Source organism: Crocodylus porosus, unplaced genomic scaffold (genome assembly GCF_001723895.1).
Source record: "Crocodylus porosus isolate Cpor-Errol unplaced genomic scaffold, CroPor_comp1, whole genome shotgun sequence".
In the NCBI taxonomy this organism is placed as follows: Eukaryota; Metazoa; Chordata; order Crocodylia; family Crocodylidae; genus Crocodylus; species Crocodylus porosus.
In genome coordinates this window covers 67,499,093-67,519,118 of record NW_017728950.1, presented here as the reverse complement: position 1 = coordinate 67,519,118, position 20,026 = coordinate 67,499,093, and the positions used below count along the sequence as shown (strand labels likewise).

Sequence of the window (20,026 nt, the reverse complement as noted above, 5' to 3'; positions counted from 1 at the left end):
TTCCTGACCTCCTTTCACCCCTGTTCCATCCACGGGTGGCAGGTGACTGTGGTGCCAAGGCCCTGTCAGATGATGGGGCTCAGGCCTCCACCCAGCTGCCCCCCACTGCAGCCTTGTCTGAGGTGGCTGGCCCTGGGGGGGTGGGCCCGTCCCCTATGAAGGGTGGGCCACCTGCCACTAGGAAGAAGAAGAACAAAGAGAGGAAGGTGAAGGCCTTCTGGTCTCTTTTCGGCCCCTGCCTCCTGTGAATTTTCCAGGACAGCCTTGCTGACAAGGTCCTGCTGATTAGCTGCCATGAAGCAGTGCTCATGCTGCTGCCCAAGAAGGGAGACCTTGGCTGCATTAAGAATTGATGGCCAGTTTCCCTGCTGTGTGCAGACTACAAGATTCTGGCCAAAGTACTGGTGACCCGCCTCTACACTGTCATGGCCTCTGTCACTGGGCCTGAGCAGAGCTACTGATTGCCAGGCAGGACCATCCAAGACAACCTGTTCCTGCTGTGCAACCTACTCACAGCCAGTGAGCTCTTTGGCCTAGACATTGGCCTCATCTCTCTGGACCAGGAGGCCTTCAGTTGGATGGGCCATGCCTACCTCTTCCAGACCCTGAAGGCCTTTGGCTTCAGGCTCCTTTTCACTGGGGACCTCTGGGTCTTGTATCAAGACACCTCCAGCCTGCTCAAGGTGAACAGTGTGCTCTGTGCCCTGTTCCCCATGTGTAGTGGCATCCATCAGGACTGTCCCCGGTCAGGCATGCTCTATGCCCTGGCCATTGAGTCACTGCTGCATGCACTGTGACACCACCTGAGTGGTGTGGCCTTGCCATCAGCCACAGGCCCATCCATTGGCCCTCCATTCCAGCTCTCAGTGTATGCGGATGATGTGACCATCTTCCTTAGTACCCAGGAAGACATGTGGGCCCTGACAGACTGCCAGTGAGCCTATGAACATGCCTCCTTGGCCCATATCAACTGGGCCAAGAGTGATACCCTGCTGCTTGGTGAATGGATCAGAAAGATCCCCCCACCAGATTTGCTGGGGGCCTCACCTGGTGCTGTGAGGGCCTCAAGGTCCTGGGCATGTTTCTGGGGCCACCAACCTTCATGGACTGCAAGTGCAACAGCCTTGAGGAGGGGGTGGAGGCCTGCCTGCAACAGTGGTGTTGGTTCCTACCGAGCCTCTCCTACTGTGGATGTGTCCTCATTGCCAACAACCTGGTGGTAGTGACCCTGTGGCACCAGTGCATTGTACTCGACCTGCCAGGGGACCTACTCAAGAGGCTCCAGTGTCTCCTTGTAGATTTTTTCTGGGATTGGCACTAGTGGCTCCCACGAGCCATCCTTTACCTACCTGTCACTGAGGGGGGCCAGAGCCTGGTCAGTCTGGCGAGTAAGGTGGCTGCCTTCCACCTGCAAGCCCATTGTGTCCCACTTTGACTCAGATGCCTTGATGGCCTGCCCCTTCTGCCCCAGGGGCATTGAGAAGAATCTCTTTCATGCTTTCCTCAATTGTCCCCACCTGTGGCCACTCTTTATCACTCTTGAGTGACCGCTGTGGGTGCTGGGCAGGAGCCTCTCAGAGAACACCTACGTGTGCTTCTACCCATATTGGGTGGCTGAGTGGGGTGCTGTCTTCCAGGCCAACTTTCTATTGGGTCAGGCCAAGATAGCTGGTCTCAAGAGCCGCTGCAACCGGCTTGCTGGGACCAGCTCAGATGATGCCCTGCATTTTTCGGCTTCCTGGTGTGGGCACACCTCTTGCTGGAGTTAGAGCACACTGTGTTCTTGTGGGCAGTGCCCACCTTTGAGGCATGCTGGGTCCTTGAGGGAGCACTGTGCCTTGTGGAGGATGGCTGTCTTCAATACGTGCTCTGATATCATGACTAGTCTGGGTGATCGGGTAGGCTCAGTGGCAGACTGCAACTCCATGCTCATGCTACGCCCTGGGTCCTTACCAGATTGTTTTTCTTTGTGTGGGAAGTTGAAGGTTTTGTTATGTGTATGATTGGATAGAGCAGGGTAGGAACCGTTTGTTTACAGAGGGCTTTGATCTGTACGACCGTGTAGCCAGTGTCCCGTCCGCATAACTGCATGTTAGGCACAACGTGTAATACAGTGAAGGTGTCTGTCACGGTGTGATGTTATGAATATAATGGCATGGTACTCTTGGTTCGATGGTAATTTGTTTGTCTTTGCTTTGTATATTGGACCTGAACCCCAGAGGGGCCAACTTTTTGTACCTCAAGCTCCTGAATAAAATAGCTAAAGGTCAAAAAGTCCTTCCTACCTTCCTCCTGTGGCAGAAGGAAATAACCTTTCAAGTCATCAAATTCTATTGCCAGGATAGAGTCCTCTAGCAAAAGAAGTTATGAAATATTAAGCTAACTTGATCTTTGCATAAAATATTAAATTAGCTTGATCTTGGCTCTCAGCCATTTCTGTAACAACACAAGCATAAGAGGAAAAAAGATAATCAACTTAAAAGCCCTCAGGTCAGTGGGGATATCATAGTGGCTGCCATTCTGAGACAAAATCAGAATATAGTCTGACATGACTGCTGAGAAGTTGTACCTATGCAGATGAAGATCAGAAAGAGCCTTCAGTAGCCATTCAATAATTACCTAAACCTCTTTATAAAAATGGTTTCAAGTCTCAGCCTGTCTGGGGTAGATCTTTGGAGTCTGTTCCCAGGCCAACCTGCCAGATTGCGTTCCAAGGATCACTAGAGAAGCAAAATTCAGTCTGACCAGTCACGCAGCAGCAGCAGAACTCCTTCAGGATCCCTACTTCAGCATCAGAGCTGGAACAGCTTTCACTGACACATCTTTTGCCATCACATGGCTGTCTGTGGCTAGTAACAATGCAGTATATTTTCTATCAGCCATGCACGTGCCTCTTTCCTCATGCAGAAAACCCCCACCAACCTGCCTTCTGTGTACTCACTGAAGAGCTCCTGAAATCATGTCCCTTTTCCATGTAGCAGAAGTGCAGATGTCCATTGCAGGCAAGGTCCCCCATGTACCCACAGAACAGATCAGGCTTGGGGCAATGCGAATGAAAATATATATACCTCTGTTTTTGTGTGGAGGTAGGATGAAAAGGGTGTGGGCAAAAGTACTGGTTTTGTGATTGTAAATATAAATATAATATAGGATTTTCTTTTTAATACCAGGGCAGGCCAGTTTAAACATTCCTTTATATGTAAGAGCATTTTAACCTTGTATTATGAGAAAGGAAAAAGAAATCTTGTGTGTAATTGAGCTATTTTGACATTATAATCCACAGTGCCAATATATATTAGCTGCAGTTGCTACAAATTTGATTCGAGGTGTACATAGCCCATAGTACATATGAACGAGTCAGCTGCTTGCTGCAGATAAGAGCCAAGAAAAAAAGCCTCTCTTACCAGAATTGTCTAATGATATTAGTCCCATAGTAATGTTATTCCTTGAAAACAAACTGCGTAGAAAGGAGAAGTACTTTATAGTAAGTACAATACAGGTTCAATTTAAGTACCAGATTGCAGGAAGAGTTTAGCATTTAATGTACATCTGTTGAATAAGATAAACCTGATCCTCAGCTCCACCAGTGTTGTTCCTCTGACTTCAATGGCACTATACTGATTTACACCAAAAGTGAATATGGCCTAATAACTTTAATTTATTTCATGTCACACACCCAGAATATCAAGATACGTTACAAAATGTGATATGTTGTACAGAATGTACCTTTTACAGAGCCAAATAGAAACTCATTGATCATAGCAGAAATCTGTAGGTTTGATGTAGAGGAAGAGAATTTAATTTAGAAGCTCAAATTCACCTGGGATGTCTTTATGTTCTCAGAGCTATTAAACCCTGAATCTGGGCTACATGTGCAAAAAGGAGCTCTACCCCCTTGGGAGTTTTTCTGAGGTGGAACAGGAAGTCTCATACTTGACCTGTACATTTTTCTTCTAGTTACTTGGCCAGCCTTAGGATTTGTTGACTGGATTTGTGTGTAGAGACAGAAGAAGTATCTTCAATGAAGCATGTCTTCTCTGTTGTGAAACAGCAAGTCCTAAGGGGTTAAGAGGGATGACCAGGAGACCAGGCCTGGCTCTCTGTTTGTTGGCAGGAAGAGCAGTGTAACAGGGGACACCCTGGGGCTTGATCTCATTCCAGCCTGCCCACCTGTTTCTATGGGCAATCTGCCCAGTTTCTCCTGCCACGACTTTGTTGTTTCTATAAACCATTGGTATAATGTGGGAGACTGCCCATTACTGCCCCGATGCCAGGGGTTGCTATCTGCGGCAGCATTCCTCCCCTACACTGCAACCCAAGCCTCACAGATGGCATCCACATGTTGTAACCATATCCTGGTCCCTAACTCCAACCTCTCTCATTGGGCTCCATGCCCCTCACTCATACTGGGCTTCTTGCCCCACACACAGAGTCTCTGGGCTCCTTGACTCTCACTAGGCTCTACACCCCTTGCTAGGCTCCACGCCTCTTCCCAAACTCTGGGCTCCTTGCCCCTCATTTGCTCTGGGGACCTTGCCCCCCTCCTTTGAACCCCGTTTGGTCCTGCTGACCTCCTTGCTACCTACTGGGATGTGGGGGCTGGGGTTAAGGTGCCCCTACTCACCTTTCATTGGGGTGGTAATTGGTCTAGCATTTCCTGGGAGCTCCCATGCCACCAGGAGCCCCAGGAGGCCACCCATCCACAGCAGGGTGCAGTTTTAGGTCATGCCTAGGACTAAGAGCCTCCTATCCACTCCCATAAGCTCTTGCCCTTACCCCCAGGGTTGTTCCTGCTGCAGCTCAGCTAGGCAACATTTCTGCTTAGGTTGGCAGCAACAGACTGCAGCCTTTATATACTAGGTTCTCAAAATGGCTGCTGCCATCAGGCACCTTCTGGATGCCTGACCCAGTCCTTAAAGTAGCAGACACCACAGTGCCCTGCCATAGGCAGAAAGATTGCTGTTGTGCCCAGCCATCACTGCCACTGCTGGTAACCTAACTGCAGCTGTATGGATCGCTGCTGGCCAGGGAGAAGAACTGCCTTGTTGCATCTCTGTGGTGGGATTGAGATACTGGCACTAGAGAGAAGATGTAACTAGTGAAATAATCATTCAGAAGAGTTAAAGCCAAGAGATTAAAAGCTGGAGAAACAAATGCTAGGGTTTAGAGCACTTTCAGAGAAGAGAGCAGGGCTTAGAGCACTTTCAGAGAAGAGAGCATGCCTGGCAAAGACAGAAGCAGACATCAAGGAAGGAGGAAAAGATACCGTCTCAGTTTTAAGTAGGTTGTGAGGACTCTCCAGGGACTCTGGGCATTATGCACTTACTGTACTTCATAGTGTATAACTTGACACAGTGTATAAGTCAACCTCAAATTTTTTATCAAGAAAGTTAGGGTCTTTTTATATATCTGGTGTATAAGTCAATCTTTGCTTTGAACTTTGTCACAAAAAAAGTGATTGGGCCCTCACATGCTGGTGTGCTCTGGGGATGTTGGATTGGGTCCCTGAGACCTGGGGCAGCACCCAGCCTGCTGGCAGCCCCACAGCTGGGCTTGGGAGGCACCACCACTGCGGAGGGAAGGACCAGGGTCCCTTGCAGCTCAGGAGTAGCTTGGCCCACTAGCAGCTCAACCTGTGGCTGGTGGGGTGTGGGCAGACTCCACAGACAGTAGAATCAGGCCCCTTGGTGGATCTGCCTTCAGCAGGCTCAGGTGGCCAGGAAGACATCTGGCATTACCCAGGAATGGGCTGTCTCGCCCCATGGACAGTGTGGGGTGTTGGGCAGGGATGGGGGGGAGGCCAGCCCTGCCCAATAACCTAGCCTCCCCCCTGGCTGCATGGCCCATGGGGAGAGGCAGCCCCTTCCCAAGTGGCCCCAGGCATCCTGCTGAAGGCAGAAGCAGTAAGGGGCCCAATCCTGCTTTCAGTGGAACCTGCCTGTGCCCCCCTGGCCAGGGGTCAAGCTACCAGTAAGCTGGGCAGTCCCTGAGCTGTGGGGGGGCTCCAGTCCTTCCCTCTGATGGCAGCACTCCCCGGGCCTGGCCAGGTGGGCTGCTATCGGGTTGGGTGCTGCCCCAGCTCCCAGGGGCCCGATCCAACTTCCCTGGAGCCCAGATAATTATCAAGGTGGAAATTTAAGGGTAATTTGTTAGGGTTCAGACCTAGAGTTATTCACCATGAAATATGGTATCACCTAAAAAAGGAAACCAGGAATCTAAGTCACAGCAAGAGACTAGCAAGAAAGTGAACAGGGGCTGCTGGCATCATGTGGTTGTTGACAAAGAAGAGCCACTGCTGACCAGAGAGACAATTGCACTGGAGAGGCAGGGCCCAATTAGATTTCTCAAATAAATTTTGTCACCACGGCCAGACTGTAATATAGGTATGGCATAATTCTGAAGCTGTGAACAAACACTATTATTTGATGGCAGTACTGTAAAGGGATAGCATCTGTTTGTGTACAATATACTATGGATGTAGCATGTAATTGCCTCAGGGTCCACTATTATTTTGTGCACTGTTTACTTTATCAAGGATATATGACAGGATTAGTCTCAAAGAAGAATTATATTTCAGAGCTCTAATTGCTACATTTTTCAAATTGTAGTCAATAGAAAATGTAGCTTTTAAAACCTGTTTTCTGCATTTTTCAAATATTCTTCTTACTAGAATTTCAAACTTATCAGAACCATTTTGTTTGTCAGCTGTTAATGGCCTATTAATATCTTTTTTCTTGAAACTGCCATACAATAGCTTACTATGAAAATGCTGGTTGCTTTTGAAACTATATTTGATGACTTATCATCTGTCAAGAATTTATTTTACCAGCGGATGATGTTGCACTCCGTTAGTCATGCTTAGCTGAGACAGGAATCACTGCCTTTTAGAGACTTTGCTTCAAATACTGAATCCGCAGTGTAATAGATCCAAGGTTAAAAACAGCTGATCACCAGCTAAATTGCACACATGCAGTATTGGGAGAAAAAATCCTGGAACTTTGGCTCTGAAACACACTCAGCTAAAGGAAAATGTTTGTTAATTGTAGCAATACTGACGTTTATATTGTCTGTAATCTCCTCCAGACAGAACTGCAGATATTTTAAGAGGGTCTGATAATACATGTAACAGACAGTACTAAATGTACACTAACTAGTGAATAACATTGATAATGAAATGGTTGTGTGTAGACAAAATGACAGGCTTATGATGGGTAAACTCATTGCTGTTGGTACCGGCCTATGTCCTGTATTTTTTGAGGTGTGGGCATTTCTAGCTTGCTATCTGGGAAATATATATATTCAATTATGAAAGCTTACTATAAAGATAGCATCCAATAATGCCTCAAGAAGCAGTGATGCTAAAGACAGGAAGGATTAATTACTGTTAGTAGAGGTTTGAAGCTGGTTGTTAAGTAATATGTTCTATAATGTAGTTAAATATTGAGATATTTAAATAGTTGCTGGAACAAAGAGGAAGGATGATTCAGAGGATGAGGCATTAACTTGGGACACAGGTTCAGTTCCAACTTTACCCTTGGCTTATTTCATGGCCTATGTGCAAGTCACTCTCTCTTTACTGTACAGATAGCCCTACTGCTGAACATACACGCACTTTAATCCAAGGGGTCTAGTCATACAATCACAGACCTCAAAGGAACCTGAAAGGTAACCTGGTCCATGCCCATGTACAAATGTAGATGCAATATTCCTAAGCCATTCCTAATCATTATATTTACTTCATTTTCAATTAGGCATATGTCTAGGATATAATTTAAACTCCTGGTTTGCTATGCAGCAAATTTCCTGAGGGGATGGTACTATTTGTTAGCTCTGATGATTTTCTTGAGTCCGGTAGGGACAAGGTAGCTAAAGCACTTCTGCAAGCTTGCAGAGGTACCTTGGTAAGCGGTGTTCAAAATCAATGCTGCTGCTTATGTGAAAGAGTCTTTACCTAATGGATGTATTTTTAAATTAAGACATACCTTTTGATTAAAATTAACGACTATTAGGTTTTTTTTAATGATTTATTGTGTTATATGAGTTTTTGTAAATTCTAGAGGAAGTATTGCCAGGCAGAACTTTTATTCTTCTAAAATAACATTTATTATGATATCACTGTAATATTAATTAATATTTGTTTGATTCTGCATAGTTCAGGTAATGCAAAGTGACTCTTTACAACATTTTTGTAAATGCTGAAACATTTTCCTTTTAACAAATGTTTAGTTTGAGGAAACAAGCTAGGAGCTTCACTTTCCTCTCAGTGTCATTGTCTTTCGTGCTTTAAAAAAACAAAGTACAGGTATGTGGTAACTGATGCCCAGTGCCTGTGAATGGCATATATAATGCAAAAAGTGCATTATATGTGCATAGATGATCTAATGGCTCCTTATGGCCTTAAAACTATGAAATAATATTAAAAGATCTTTATAACAAATGTGCTTTTAAAGAAACATTTTCTGATCACATGTGATACTAATTCACTAATAAGTAAATTCACATGTAAATAAAGGGAAACAGCTTTGCGCAAACTTACGACAATTAAAAATGTTTGAATAATTCAAAAATACTTAATGGAACTTATTTAAAAGATAAAAACAAGTAACAGCGGTGTTTTAAACAATATCAGCATTTTTTAAAGCATGAGCACCTGGAAGTTAAAGTGTCTAGAAACTCACTAAAAACAGGAAAAAATGTATTGGCTTCTCCTTTTTGTTCAAAGTGCAAATGGTAAACAAATAACAACATTAATGAAATTACATTTTTACACTCTTTTACATTTAATAGTTTTGGGTGCCAGGAGAATCACAGGATATTTATTTAGTTATTTATGCAGGTTCTTTGTTTCACCTGGTGATATACTGACATGACAGTGCCTGTATTTTAATTAGAAACATTTCATTATCAAAGAATTTAAGGTCAAACTCACAGAGCTGTGGGAATGAAGGGGGATTTTCACTAGTGTATCTTTACGTGAATCCTTAGCAATGGGTGGTGTGAAATTTGCCCTTATCCCAAGTGTAGCTGTGGCAGGTATTGTACCTGATGGACACGGTTCAGAGCTCAAATTTTCTCCCATATTCTCACATGTTCTGGTGGGAACAAATAGGTGTTAGCTTGGAAGAACAACATATCATAACCTCCTTCCCTGTTGGGTTGTGCTAGTTGAGGTGTCAGTGGATGTCACAATAGTCATTCCTTCATTCATGCACCTGTTAGACTGCAGGGACGAGATGGGAGCTTTAGTGCCTGACTCCAGTGTGCTAAGATTCAAGGTCTAAAGAGCGACAGTGTTATTCGACTAATAACCACTAGTTGAAGAGCCTTCTTAAAACAAATATTTTATTTTTAAAATAAAAACTATTAGGAGGAAACATATTAGAAAAATGAGCTGTTTATGTGTTATTATATCTTTCCCTAAGGCTTACTGATCCCTGGAAGATTGAGAAGGCCTAATTACTCCTTTAAAACGCTATTTTAGCCCTTAAGCATAGGATAATTCTGAAGTAAAACTATTGCTTCAAAATAAAAAAATCAAAACTCTTCATTTAAAAATTAATTGGATTTAAACATTGTTTGCCCATTTTTCTGTTCTTTTTCATTTAAAACTATACAAAAAAATTAACCCAGGTTTGCAAATAATTTTGGCCTTCTAACCTTGTCTTTTTCTGAAATGTTAGTCCAGGTCTGCTAATATTCATCACATGCAGATCAGCAATTTTACTTCTCTGATCAGATCACAGGCTGTATTCACAAATATGTTATACCTTGGTTTCCAGTTTATTACATCACACTTCCATGTCAATCGTGATGGGGAGGGGACCAAGAAGAGAGATTTATAGATATTAAAAAAAATAGAGTTGTAAACATGGGCATATAATTAAAACCGAAGTTGTTTTAGAAACTTGAGTTCTTTTCCTGCTTTTATACAATGACAAGAAGCAGGAATATTGCCAGCTGCTACAGTTAGGTTCTTACTTCAGCTCCTCAATCCATTTTCTCTGCTTTTGGAACAGCAGAATATCTCCCTAGCAGTGGTTTTGCAATAAGAAAAAGAACATGGGTATTTTAAAAATAAATGCATGGATTTTAGTAATCAGGAAAGATGCCAAATTGCCAATGCTGGCAATGGATTTTTTTCTCTTTTAAGAGAACATCATAATAACTGAGTAATGAACAGATGAAGTTGTTGCTGGAATTTAGGCTTGATGCCTGTTTAAGCTTTAGTATTTCTGCTAGGAGTGCCACTGGAATTGCTTGCTAGTACCCTTAGAAGTGGTTTTTTGGGGGTCAATGAACATGTATTCACTGGAAAATAGGTATATAGGTATAAGTAGTGGATGGCTAGCAATTTCAGATACTACTGGTCATATTGAATTTGTAGAGGTGATGGGGCTATCTGTTCATTTGGTACAGTTGATTCTATCTTCTGTTTTTTACATGGAAAATATGAAAGCCACAGAAGCAAACCAAGTACCTACACTTATGAAGAAACTAAATGAAAACATCTTGCTATATATGACAACTATGAGTTTGAGAGCACTTTATTTTGCCTCTAAAATGGAGTAAAATTGGTGTAGCTTGCCAGTTCTACATCAACATTGTTCAAAGACAGTTTGGAAAAGGGAATTGACTAAAAATACTGAAATAGAGAAATCCTGATGCTGATAAAGATGGATATTTAATAAGTTATAGGTATCTGACCCAGCCAGTTTTGCAACACTACTCTTCAGAAAGCTGTGGTTAATGTAGTTTCCTCCCCAGTGGTATGGAATGCAGAACATTTGTCCTGCTTTTATTTCCCAAAGGTATTTTGAGTGACTGTGTTCTACATAATAAAAGAAAAAGCGAACAGTTCCTCTTTTATCCAGGTAGAGAGATTAGACACTTCTATCTTTTTATTAACATGTTTATAATTATTGAGGCAAGTTATAAACTAATTATAGCCCTTTATGGGAAAATTAAATTTAACTTGATACATTGAAGAAAATTAATTCAAAATAACAAAATGCACTTCAGCCTTCAGACAGGGAAAGAGACAATCTGTTTAATTGTACATGTTTGGACGTTAGATACCTACATTAGCGTCAGTCAGATTTGCTTCCCAAATTAAGAGCCATGGCTCATTAAAAGAAGTAGACTGGAACATTTCTGTACAGTTAGTGTTTCATTAATGATATGTTCCCAAAAAAAGGACAATCCCAGGTCATCTCCCACGTGTGTGCATGTGTGTGTGTGCACATGTGGGTATGCACATATGCATGTGTGTGTGTGGCTTTCTGAACTGTGCATAGATCTTTCTGAGGTGCTCTGCATTAATACTGCTTGCCTGGCATTTCCCTGTCTGTGGTTTTGAGGAGACTCAGTTGTACAAAACAATGAACATCCTTAATTCTCTCTGATGTCGATGGGAATCAAAGGTACTCCGCAACATACATGGTTGTGCTTAGCTTTCTGTAGGATTAGGCTCATGCCTACATCCTGTGCCAGAACTTGCTATGGGATGCAAACTTTGTTGAGTGGATCTTTACCCCCAGTATCCTACCACCATTTTCTTCACTAGTCTGTGGACTCTTTTCAGCAGTACTCTACTTACCTCTAAGGTTAGGGACAGATGTTAAACATAAACTGGTTTAAGTAATCAGAAACTGGTTTAAACTTGCAACAGAATGAATGTTTAGTGCACATAAACTAGTTTGAAAATGGCTGAAACTAGTTTGAGATAAACCTGGCTGAATTTAGTATCAGACTTAACTGATCTGGGTCAAACCAGTCTATGCAATGTCTCTCCCAGACCTTTTGCTGGTTTAATATTAACCAGATACCCGCAGCATCCTGGCATGCTCTCTGTGGTGGGCGGGGCTTTCTGTTCCACAGCAGGTCTGGCCCCTCCCCTCTGCTCCCTGGCTGGAGCTCTGGTAGAGACCACAGACACAGCAGCATTTGCCTGCTTCCCCCTGCCCTACTTGCCTCTTGCTGCTGATGCAGGAATCCAACCCACCTCCCACCCATCTCCCACAGCATGGACCCCATCTCTGTGGACTCTAGGCATGTGGCATACTAGCTAATGCCAAGAAGTGTCTGTGTGTCTCTCCAATTTCACTGGACAGGCAGACAGAACAGTGAACACTTAGGGCTTTTTGCAGGTAATCAACAGGTCAGTTTAAGAAGAGTTTGAAATAATGGAGAGAGGCTATTGTTTTGCTGATGGAGTGGTAAAGCCCCTAGTATCAGCCCCCTGCTGGCTTGCCTGCATGTCAGTTTGCTGCAGACAGTATAAAGGAACAGGGAAGGAGATTGAAAAGCTCTGTATCATCAGCAGATGCATGCACTGCATCTCCCACCCCTCTTGCCTCAGAGTGCTAGCAGGGGTCTGGGGTCTGGCAATACTCCCACCCCTTGAGCAGCCATGAGGGAAAAGCCTGGGATGGTACAGGCAGACCTCCCTAATCAGAGGTCCTTTGGGGGCCCGGCCACAACCCCCCTCAGCTCAGCACTCTAAAAGGGAAGGGAGGGCTGCTCTAGTACCCCCCCCAGCTTTTAGCCTGAGCCACTGCAGGCATGTGCCTGAATTTCTGAGGAGTTCACAGAGAATGTCTGTCTGGTTACAAACTGATTTAGCCTAGCCAGGTTAGACTAACCTGCAAACATTGAATCAATTTAGGCTCAGGCTTCTTGAATGTCTGTCCCTAACCTAAAGCTGTTTATCTTATTATCCTATAACACTGATTTCAATATGTCTTCTATGAGCTTAGTCTATTGAGCCTAAGCCTGGGTCCCCTGTTCACCCCAAACTCCTGTTGACCTCACTGGGAGCTCTGGGTGCACAGGGAATGCAAGTCTGGCTTACAGTTAAGGAAACTATATATTTTAAAATGTAGTTAAATGTCTTCATTCACTCCTGTTTTGCACTGCCCCTTTTAAACATATTTTATACTGTTTGTTTCAGAACCGGAGTAAACGCCTGGAGAAAGTCCACGTTGTTCTTGGGAGTAAATCCTGTGACTTGGATTCCCTCATTTCTTCTTTAGCATATGCCTACTTCCTAGATAAGGTAAAAATGAGATTCTGATTTATTTGTTTGACATGCATGAATGTTCAACAAATCGAAACATACAAGTAAAAGATCCCACCCCCTGACCTCACTGCAGGCAAAGTCAAATCTCCTTTCCAGTTAGATGGAGGCAGATTGAATCACTTCATTATCAAATGTAATGAGATAGATTATCTGGCTCCCCAAATAATGAATTGACATAGACTAACTTATGACCATTATGAAAAATAAACAAAGACATTAATTCAGTATAGGTATCGGCACATGGCCTATTCATCACTGAGGTGTGATATAAGTGGTACATAGATTTTCTTTAAACCCCTCTGCACAGGAATGGATTTCACCCCAAGGCCTTTGAAGCAAACAACAAATCTTCATGTAACTGTTTTTATTAGACTAGGTGATTCACAGGAGGCTAAGGACATATAAATATTGTTTATGTATTACTTGTGTTACAATTGCACTGGGGATCCCATAGTGCTAAACATTCTGTATGCAGATAGTAAAAGTTGGTCAGTCCTCTGGAGAGGTTGTCATCTAAATAGTTGAGAAAGGAGGTATTATTCTCATTTTATAAATAGCCTATTGAGAGAGAGTGTGTGAAATTTTGGCTTTAGTCAAGACAGTGAGACTTTTTTCCCATTTACTTCAATAGAATCAGCATTTCTCTCAGAGGAATCAAGGAGTTTGTCTGAAATTACAAAAGACATTTGTGGCAAGGTGAGACTTGAACCAAGATCTCCTGAGTCCATTGCAAGACCAGTTTAAGATGGAAAGGTGAATATTCAGTGGAGACGACAGGGATTTAGGCATTTGACTTACGTTTAGTGCACCTTGAAGACCATTTTGATGAATCTAATATTTTGTTAAAATGGAAATATAGATTTTTTTTTGCAATCCTATTTGCTCCATATCTCAACAGACATATAAGGAGGAACTGGCAAAAAGCTTTATTTGGAGCAAAAATAAAAATAATAAAAAATAGACAAACAATGGACAATTTCTATTCAGGCTCGTTTTCCTTGTCTCAGACTGTTATGCATGGCCCTGGTGAGAGGCAAGTACTGTTTAACATTGCTGTGACGCATACATGTTCTCCTGTTACAGGTCAGTCCTCCTGATGTTCTGTGCTTGCCAGTGCTGAATATACCAAGAAGAGAATTTAGCTACTACACAGAAACAAGGTTTATTCTGGAAGAGCTGAATATCCCAGAATCATTCCACATCTTCCGAGATGAAATCAACTTACATCAGCTGAATGATGAAGGGAAATTGTCTTTAACACTTGTTAACAGCAACATGCTGACAAGGTACTTTGTTTTATGTGCAATAAAATGGCTCTTCCAGCTCTGGTTTCAGCTGTTATAAAGGTTGTATTTTATGATTGCATGATTAAAAAACACTGTGGTTTTTTCATGATATGAGTCCAATTCACAAATGGGTTCAGCTTTATTTTCATATGTGACCAGTACATATCAGCTTGCTCATCTTTGTTCCATCTTTTTGACACAGTTTTACTGTATTTTCACATATACACCACCCTGCAAAACATATACACCTTGTTTTGGAAAGACAGAATGAAGAAAAATGATTTTTTTTGATGTTACGGCTGCACAGAGCGGGGACAGAGCCTAATCTTCAGCAGACTCATCCTCCTCTTTCTGCCTAACCACAGTTGAATCCCTAGCTGCTGCTGAAAACTAGTTTCCATGGGTGGATCTACAGGTACCTGTAGACATGAGGGATGCTTGCTCTGATGCATTGTAATTAGTGTGTCAAAGCAGACATGAGTAATCGAGTCTGCTGGAGTGTGCTAATTAGCATGCTCCAGCAGCCTTGGCATCATATGTATTCAGTGTTCCTGTGCTTCAAAATGGCGACAAAGGCATTTTGACTAAAGCTTGTCAAATGAGGTTTAGTTAAAGCACCCCTGCCATCATTTTGAAGCATGTGATGCTGAATACATGAGGTGCTGCAGGCGCTTTAATTAGAGCAGCTCCTGAGAGCCCCTCTAAATAAAGCATCCCTTCCCTCCACCCCTGGAGCATGTGTAAAGATGCCCTATGATTCTGAAAAGGGCTAAAGAGTTTGAGCTAAGGAGCTTGAGACTGAGATAAAGAGGTTGTGAAACAGAGAAACCAGGAACAGCCAGCAATCAGCACAATTGCCCTAGAATGATTAGCTTGATCTGTGGAATATCAAAACCATTAAAAAGGAGAGAGAGTTTTTAATACCTGTAGAGTGAAGACCAATGAGTTGGTAAGTCACACAACTCTCTCAGCTGCCTGAACAGTAATTCTACAGCTGCTGAATTTCAGAGCAGGAATCAAACCAAGGTGCTTCCAACATCAGGCAAAAAAATCAGCTTCCCTGCTTAATATGCATACCCCAATTTTAGAGGGCTGATTTGAGGGGAAAAGGCATATGTTGTATATAAGAATTGTATTGTATCTTTTTGTTAAAAGTGCCTCATGTCTTAACAGATCTCATTTGAGATGCTATTCAAATTGGATGTGTTGCCCCAAAGTTTTCTTTAATATCAGTAGCAAGCAGGTCATGCAGTGCAGTCAAAAATCCCCTGCATTGGTTGCAGCCAACACCCAATACTGCCAGGGATGGCAACTCCCTCATGTAGCAACAGAAAGGGGGAAAAATTCCTTCCCTGCCCCATGTGTCAATCAGCAAAGCACAAAATCATGGGAAATACCCATAGTAAAGCATGGGCATAGGTGCTTCTACATCATCCCTGACCAGTGTTTTTCCAGCCTCTACATGAATGCCTCCGATGATGGAGATTCCACAACATTCCTAGGCAGCCTGTTCTACTGCCTCACTGTTATAGCAGTGAAAGGTTTTTTCTGATATCCCGTCTAAACCTTTCCAGTCTAAATTCATACCTTTTTACCCTCTCCTAGTTGTCAGTTAACCCAGCTCTGGGGTAATGCTATTTCAGTAAGACTGCATAGTTTGCTGAGATAGTAAGTGAAAAGGAGTTCTGTATCCAGTTGCGGTTGCAGGCCAAACTATCCAAATAGGCCAAGGCATTAGTTTTGGTTTTTTTTCCAAAACAAAGTGCCCTGGATTACTAAATTATGAGGAATCAAGAGATGGGCGTTATGTCTCATCCAAAATGTGGCCATTCTATAACACCGAGTGCTCTCCCTCATTCTGCTGGTTCGATTTAAATTCAGAGATTGATATTCTGTACTTCATTTTGGAGACTGTAGGACCTGTCCAAGGGTAGGCTATAGTGCCATAGGTCATATTTATGTCCTCCCAATTCAGCAATGCTTGGTATCTCCTGGGGTGCCTGTTTAAGTCATAACACTGGCTTCAGCTACTTGGGAGCCACATGCTGCCTGGAATCACTTCATTCCCCAGACTGCCCTGTATATCAGGTTTTATGAATTATTTCATGAAGGCTGCATTCCTGTGATAAGGAAATTCTCCTTAAGTCAGAAACAGGGCTCTAATATTTCTCTGATCCCTTACTTTGACGTAACCAGTGTCAGAAGAGAAATATGTCTCTCATGCAGGGAGAAGAATGTCATTTAATGCCAACATCTTTTTTTTTCCCTCCAATTCATTTTGCCTCTTACTTTAAGATAGGCAGGACTGTGCCTGTTTTAAGAGAGAAAAAGAGCCTCACAGTGAATGTAACTACGAGATGTTTACTGTGCAGTTGACTAATTAGCTGTGCAGTAAATGTCTTGGTGTCCACAGGTGAACCCCTATTAGGCAGAATAAAAAACTCCATACCAGCGCATGTGTAGATGCTACCCCAGCTGGCTGGGGCATGAGAGTGCTTTGTTGCAGGGGCTGCCTGCCTGCTAGCCCCACACTGAAGCTGCTTTGTGCCCCAGCCAGCTTCTCTGCAGCACGTTGAGCGAGGGGAGCAACTCGGCCTGGCAAGCTGACCCCCTGGACCTTCTGCTAGCTGCTAGCTGGGTCTGCTCTGCCCAGGTTCCATGTACTGAGCCTGAATAAACTGGGGAACTTATTATTTCAGACTTTATTGCTCCCAGGCACATGTTCAAATGGCATGCCTGGGAGCAATTAACTGCGGGGCATTAAGCTCCACAGTTTATTCAGGCACTGGAATTGCACATGTAGATGAGCCCAGTACCCCAAACTCCTGTGTTTACCAATCAAATAATTGGGAGAAAAATGTGGGAAGCCTTCTAAACTGCAAATAGAAAGTTTTATATTAAACCCCACCTTTAAAATTCATAACAGTTGAGTCTTCAACCACCTCAGACAACTTATTGTATCATTTCACAGAGCAGAAACTATCCACTATATTTTATTTTGTATCTGTGCCCCTTTGGCTCCTTGTTTCCTAAAGAATTATGATTTTATTTTATATTATTTGATGAAATTTGGATTTGATGTTGTATTATAGCAGGAGAAAAAGCAGAAACAGTCCATGCCTGAAACACCTAGCTTGGATAAAGAGCCAAAATATGTTGAGAAAGAGCCCAACATCTCCATTAAAAGGACTGTATTTGCCATATGGCCACTAATTTTTTTTCAAATTATATTTTCATTAGGTATTTTGTTAAGGCAAGCAGAGGCATTCAAGTCTAAGCACACACTATAGATCAAGCATCAATTATTTCAAAGACAATCTAAATTCTTCACTCTACAATGGTGACTTCAGGACTTGGGTGTGGAGCAGTTCATGAATATTTTACTGCTTCATTCTTGAAAGAATTTGAATAAGAACGCTTGAGAATAACCATCTGGCAGCACCTGTTGTTAAATACTGGCTTTTCTTTTAAAAAATGTTGGTAAATGTTGTATGGCTAACTATAGCAAAATAACTGAAAAGGCTACATGGGGGTGTTTACAGAACAAACAAAAAGAAAGAAAATATTCATTATTAATTTTTTTACTTTGCTTAATAGTGATGATAAAGGTTTGGAGTCAGCTGTTGTCAAAGTCATCAGTCCAGATGAGCAATGTGATGGCAGCCTGGAGTTACAAGAGTCTTCTTCCTCGCTAGTAGTAAAAGAGATTCTTCAAGAGGCACCAGAGTTAATCACTCAGCAACTGGCTCATCTCCTCAGAGGTGAGAGATTACTCTTTATTTTAAATACTGAAAGGTTTAATGGAGTGTTTCTGAATCTGCTCATGCAGAAAGAGTGTGATCCATTCTTTGGTTAACAATCCCTTTAAAGACCACGGGAAGCTTCATAAAAGAAGCAGGGAGTAAAGAGTTTGTTAAAGAGTAACATTATATTGAATATTAAAAATGTGCATTTAAAAATAGGCATGAGGGGTCCTTGTTGTATCACTAGAGAGGAATATTAAATGGAGCTGTCTACACATCAGCTGGGTAGCTGGAATAGCTCTTGGAGTTCGAACTTTGCTTCCGGGGACTCTGAGTTATTGGTACTAAAGATACTCCTGCCCTATAGTGGACAATGAATATGGAACAGGGTTTCATGCTTGCATGTTAACACTTCTCCCAATCAAAACTATGTTTATATAATCCTGCTTTTATGATATAATGTGTAACTTTCATTATCTAAGAATGCTGTAATCAAATCTCCATTACCCTTTCCTCTCAGTTTGCCTCATCTGCCCACCACAGTATTAAGCAGTGGGGCTTCAATACAGTCACAAATGCCTCTCAGTTCTTTTCTTTGTAGTTTATTACATTTATCAGTGTCTTCCGACTCCTCAGTGTGACAGAACTATTTGTTAGATGTAAAGCTAAGATTATAAAAGAACTGGATATTGCCCGAAACTTAATTACTTATTTCTGTTGTTCCCGTTCTGGAATATATTTTCAAGACCAATATGCTAAAATGATAAACACTTATGATTATGATATTTTCTCTGATGTCATTAACTTTGGCAAATTTAACAACTAGGATTCTGAACCTTTGTGTACTCTCTAGGTTTTGTGTACTCTCTAGGAAATGATAGGAGCTTATTCTCTTCTTTTCTGTTCTTTTGATTTTTATAAGATGCCCATCACCATAGCTAATGAATTTACCTTAAGAAATTATACAAGTTATTATTTTTAAAAAGGCCTTTCATCAGTATATGAGGAAGGTTGTTAACAGTACAGAATGTAGCCAAATCTCTTTAAAATGTTTCATAACTAATGGACCCCAGTAAACCTGCCATTAAATATTTTGCAGTCTGCAGATCTCTGTAGAATAGCTCTATGGGAAACTATGCCCTCAACTAACCAAGTAAGCATAATCATCTATCTTTGTGACAGAATGAAAGAAGGCATTTGGGGGTTTATGTCAAGAGGCCTCTTTGTCGATACAAATATATGACATTATAGATAATACAAGCTTTATATCCTACATTGTTCAAAGATAGTATTCCGGTTTAATATGCAAACACAATAAATGTATTTGCTATAAAAGCTAAAACAATAGACAGTATTTTTTCTTTGATGCAAATGTGAAGGCCAGTCATTCAGACACCTATTATAACGTTTAGTGTTTATTGCCATTCATAGTTCGATTGAAGTCAATGTGACTGTTTACGGTAGCAAGTGCTTAATTTTGCAGCAAGTGCTTGTGGAATTAGACTCACACCTAATGAAATTATAGTTATCTGTTTTCTTTTTCTTCTTCTGCATGACATGAGAGATAATCAGTAACATTTGAATAACTAAGGCCAGAGAAGTGAGTCGGTGGATAATTATCTTCCCAGAGCAGGTGTTCAGAGCTGGGGTGCCACAATACAAGCACTGCCACCATGGTGGCAGCCAGGTAAAACTGCCCTAACCACTCTTCCTGCACTAGATCTCTGATCACACTAAAGCAGGCAGGATCTGGTTGATACTATGTACCCTTCCCAGTCTTCTCCCCGCCACCCCATCTGGAATCAGAATAATGGAGAACAAAAGGGGTACATAGCCCAAAGTAGCTCCTGTCTGCTTTAGGCTGCTCAGAACATGCGCACACATTATTGTTCTTCCCTGGGATGGCTGTGTGCAGCAGT

General features: G+C 42.2%; 1 protein-coding gene across 4 annotated transcripts in view; it reads left to right on the top strand.

Moving 5' to 3' along the window:
* Positions 1–20,026, top strand: part of PRUNE2 (prune homolog 2) — a 204,592-nt gene that overhangs the window by 32,488 nt on the left and 152,078 nt on the right. For all 4 annotated transcript variants that reach the window (XM_019555153.1, XM_019555152.1, XM_019555151.1 and 1 more), the window contains exons 2-4: positions 12,950–13,054; positions 14,162–14,364; positions 17,962–18,125. In XM_019555153.1, the coding sequence (XP_019410698.1) occupies positions 12,950–13,054; positions 14,162–14,364; positions 17,962–18,125 (472 nt within the window). The remainder of the gene's footprint in view (positions 1–12,949; positions 13,055–14,161; positions 14,365–17,961; positions 18,126–20,026) is intronic.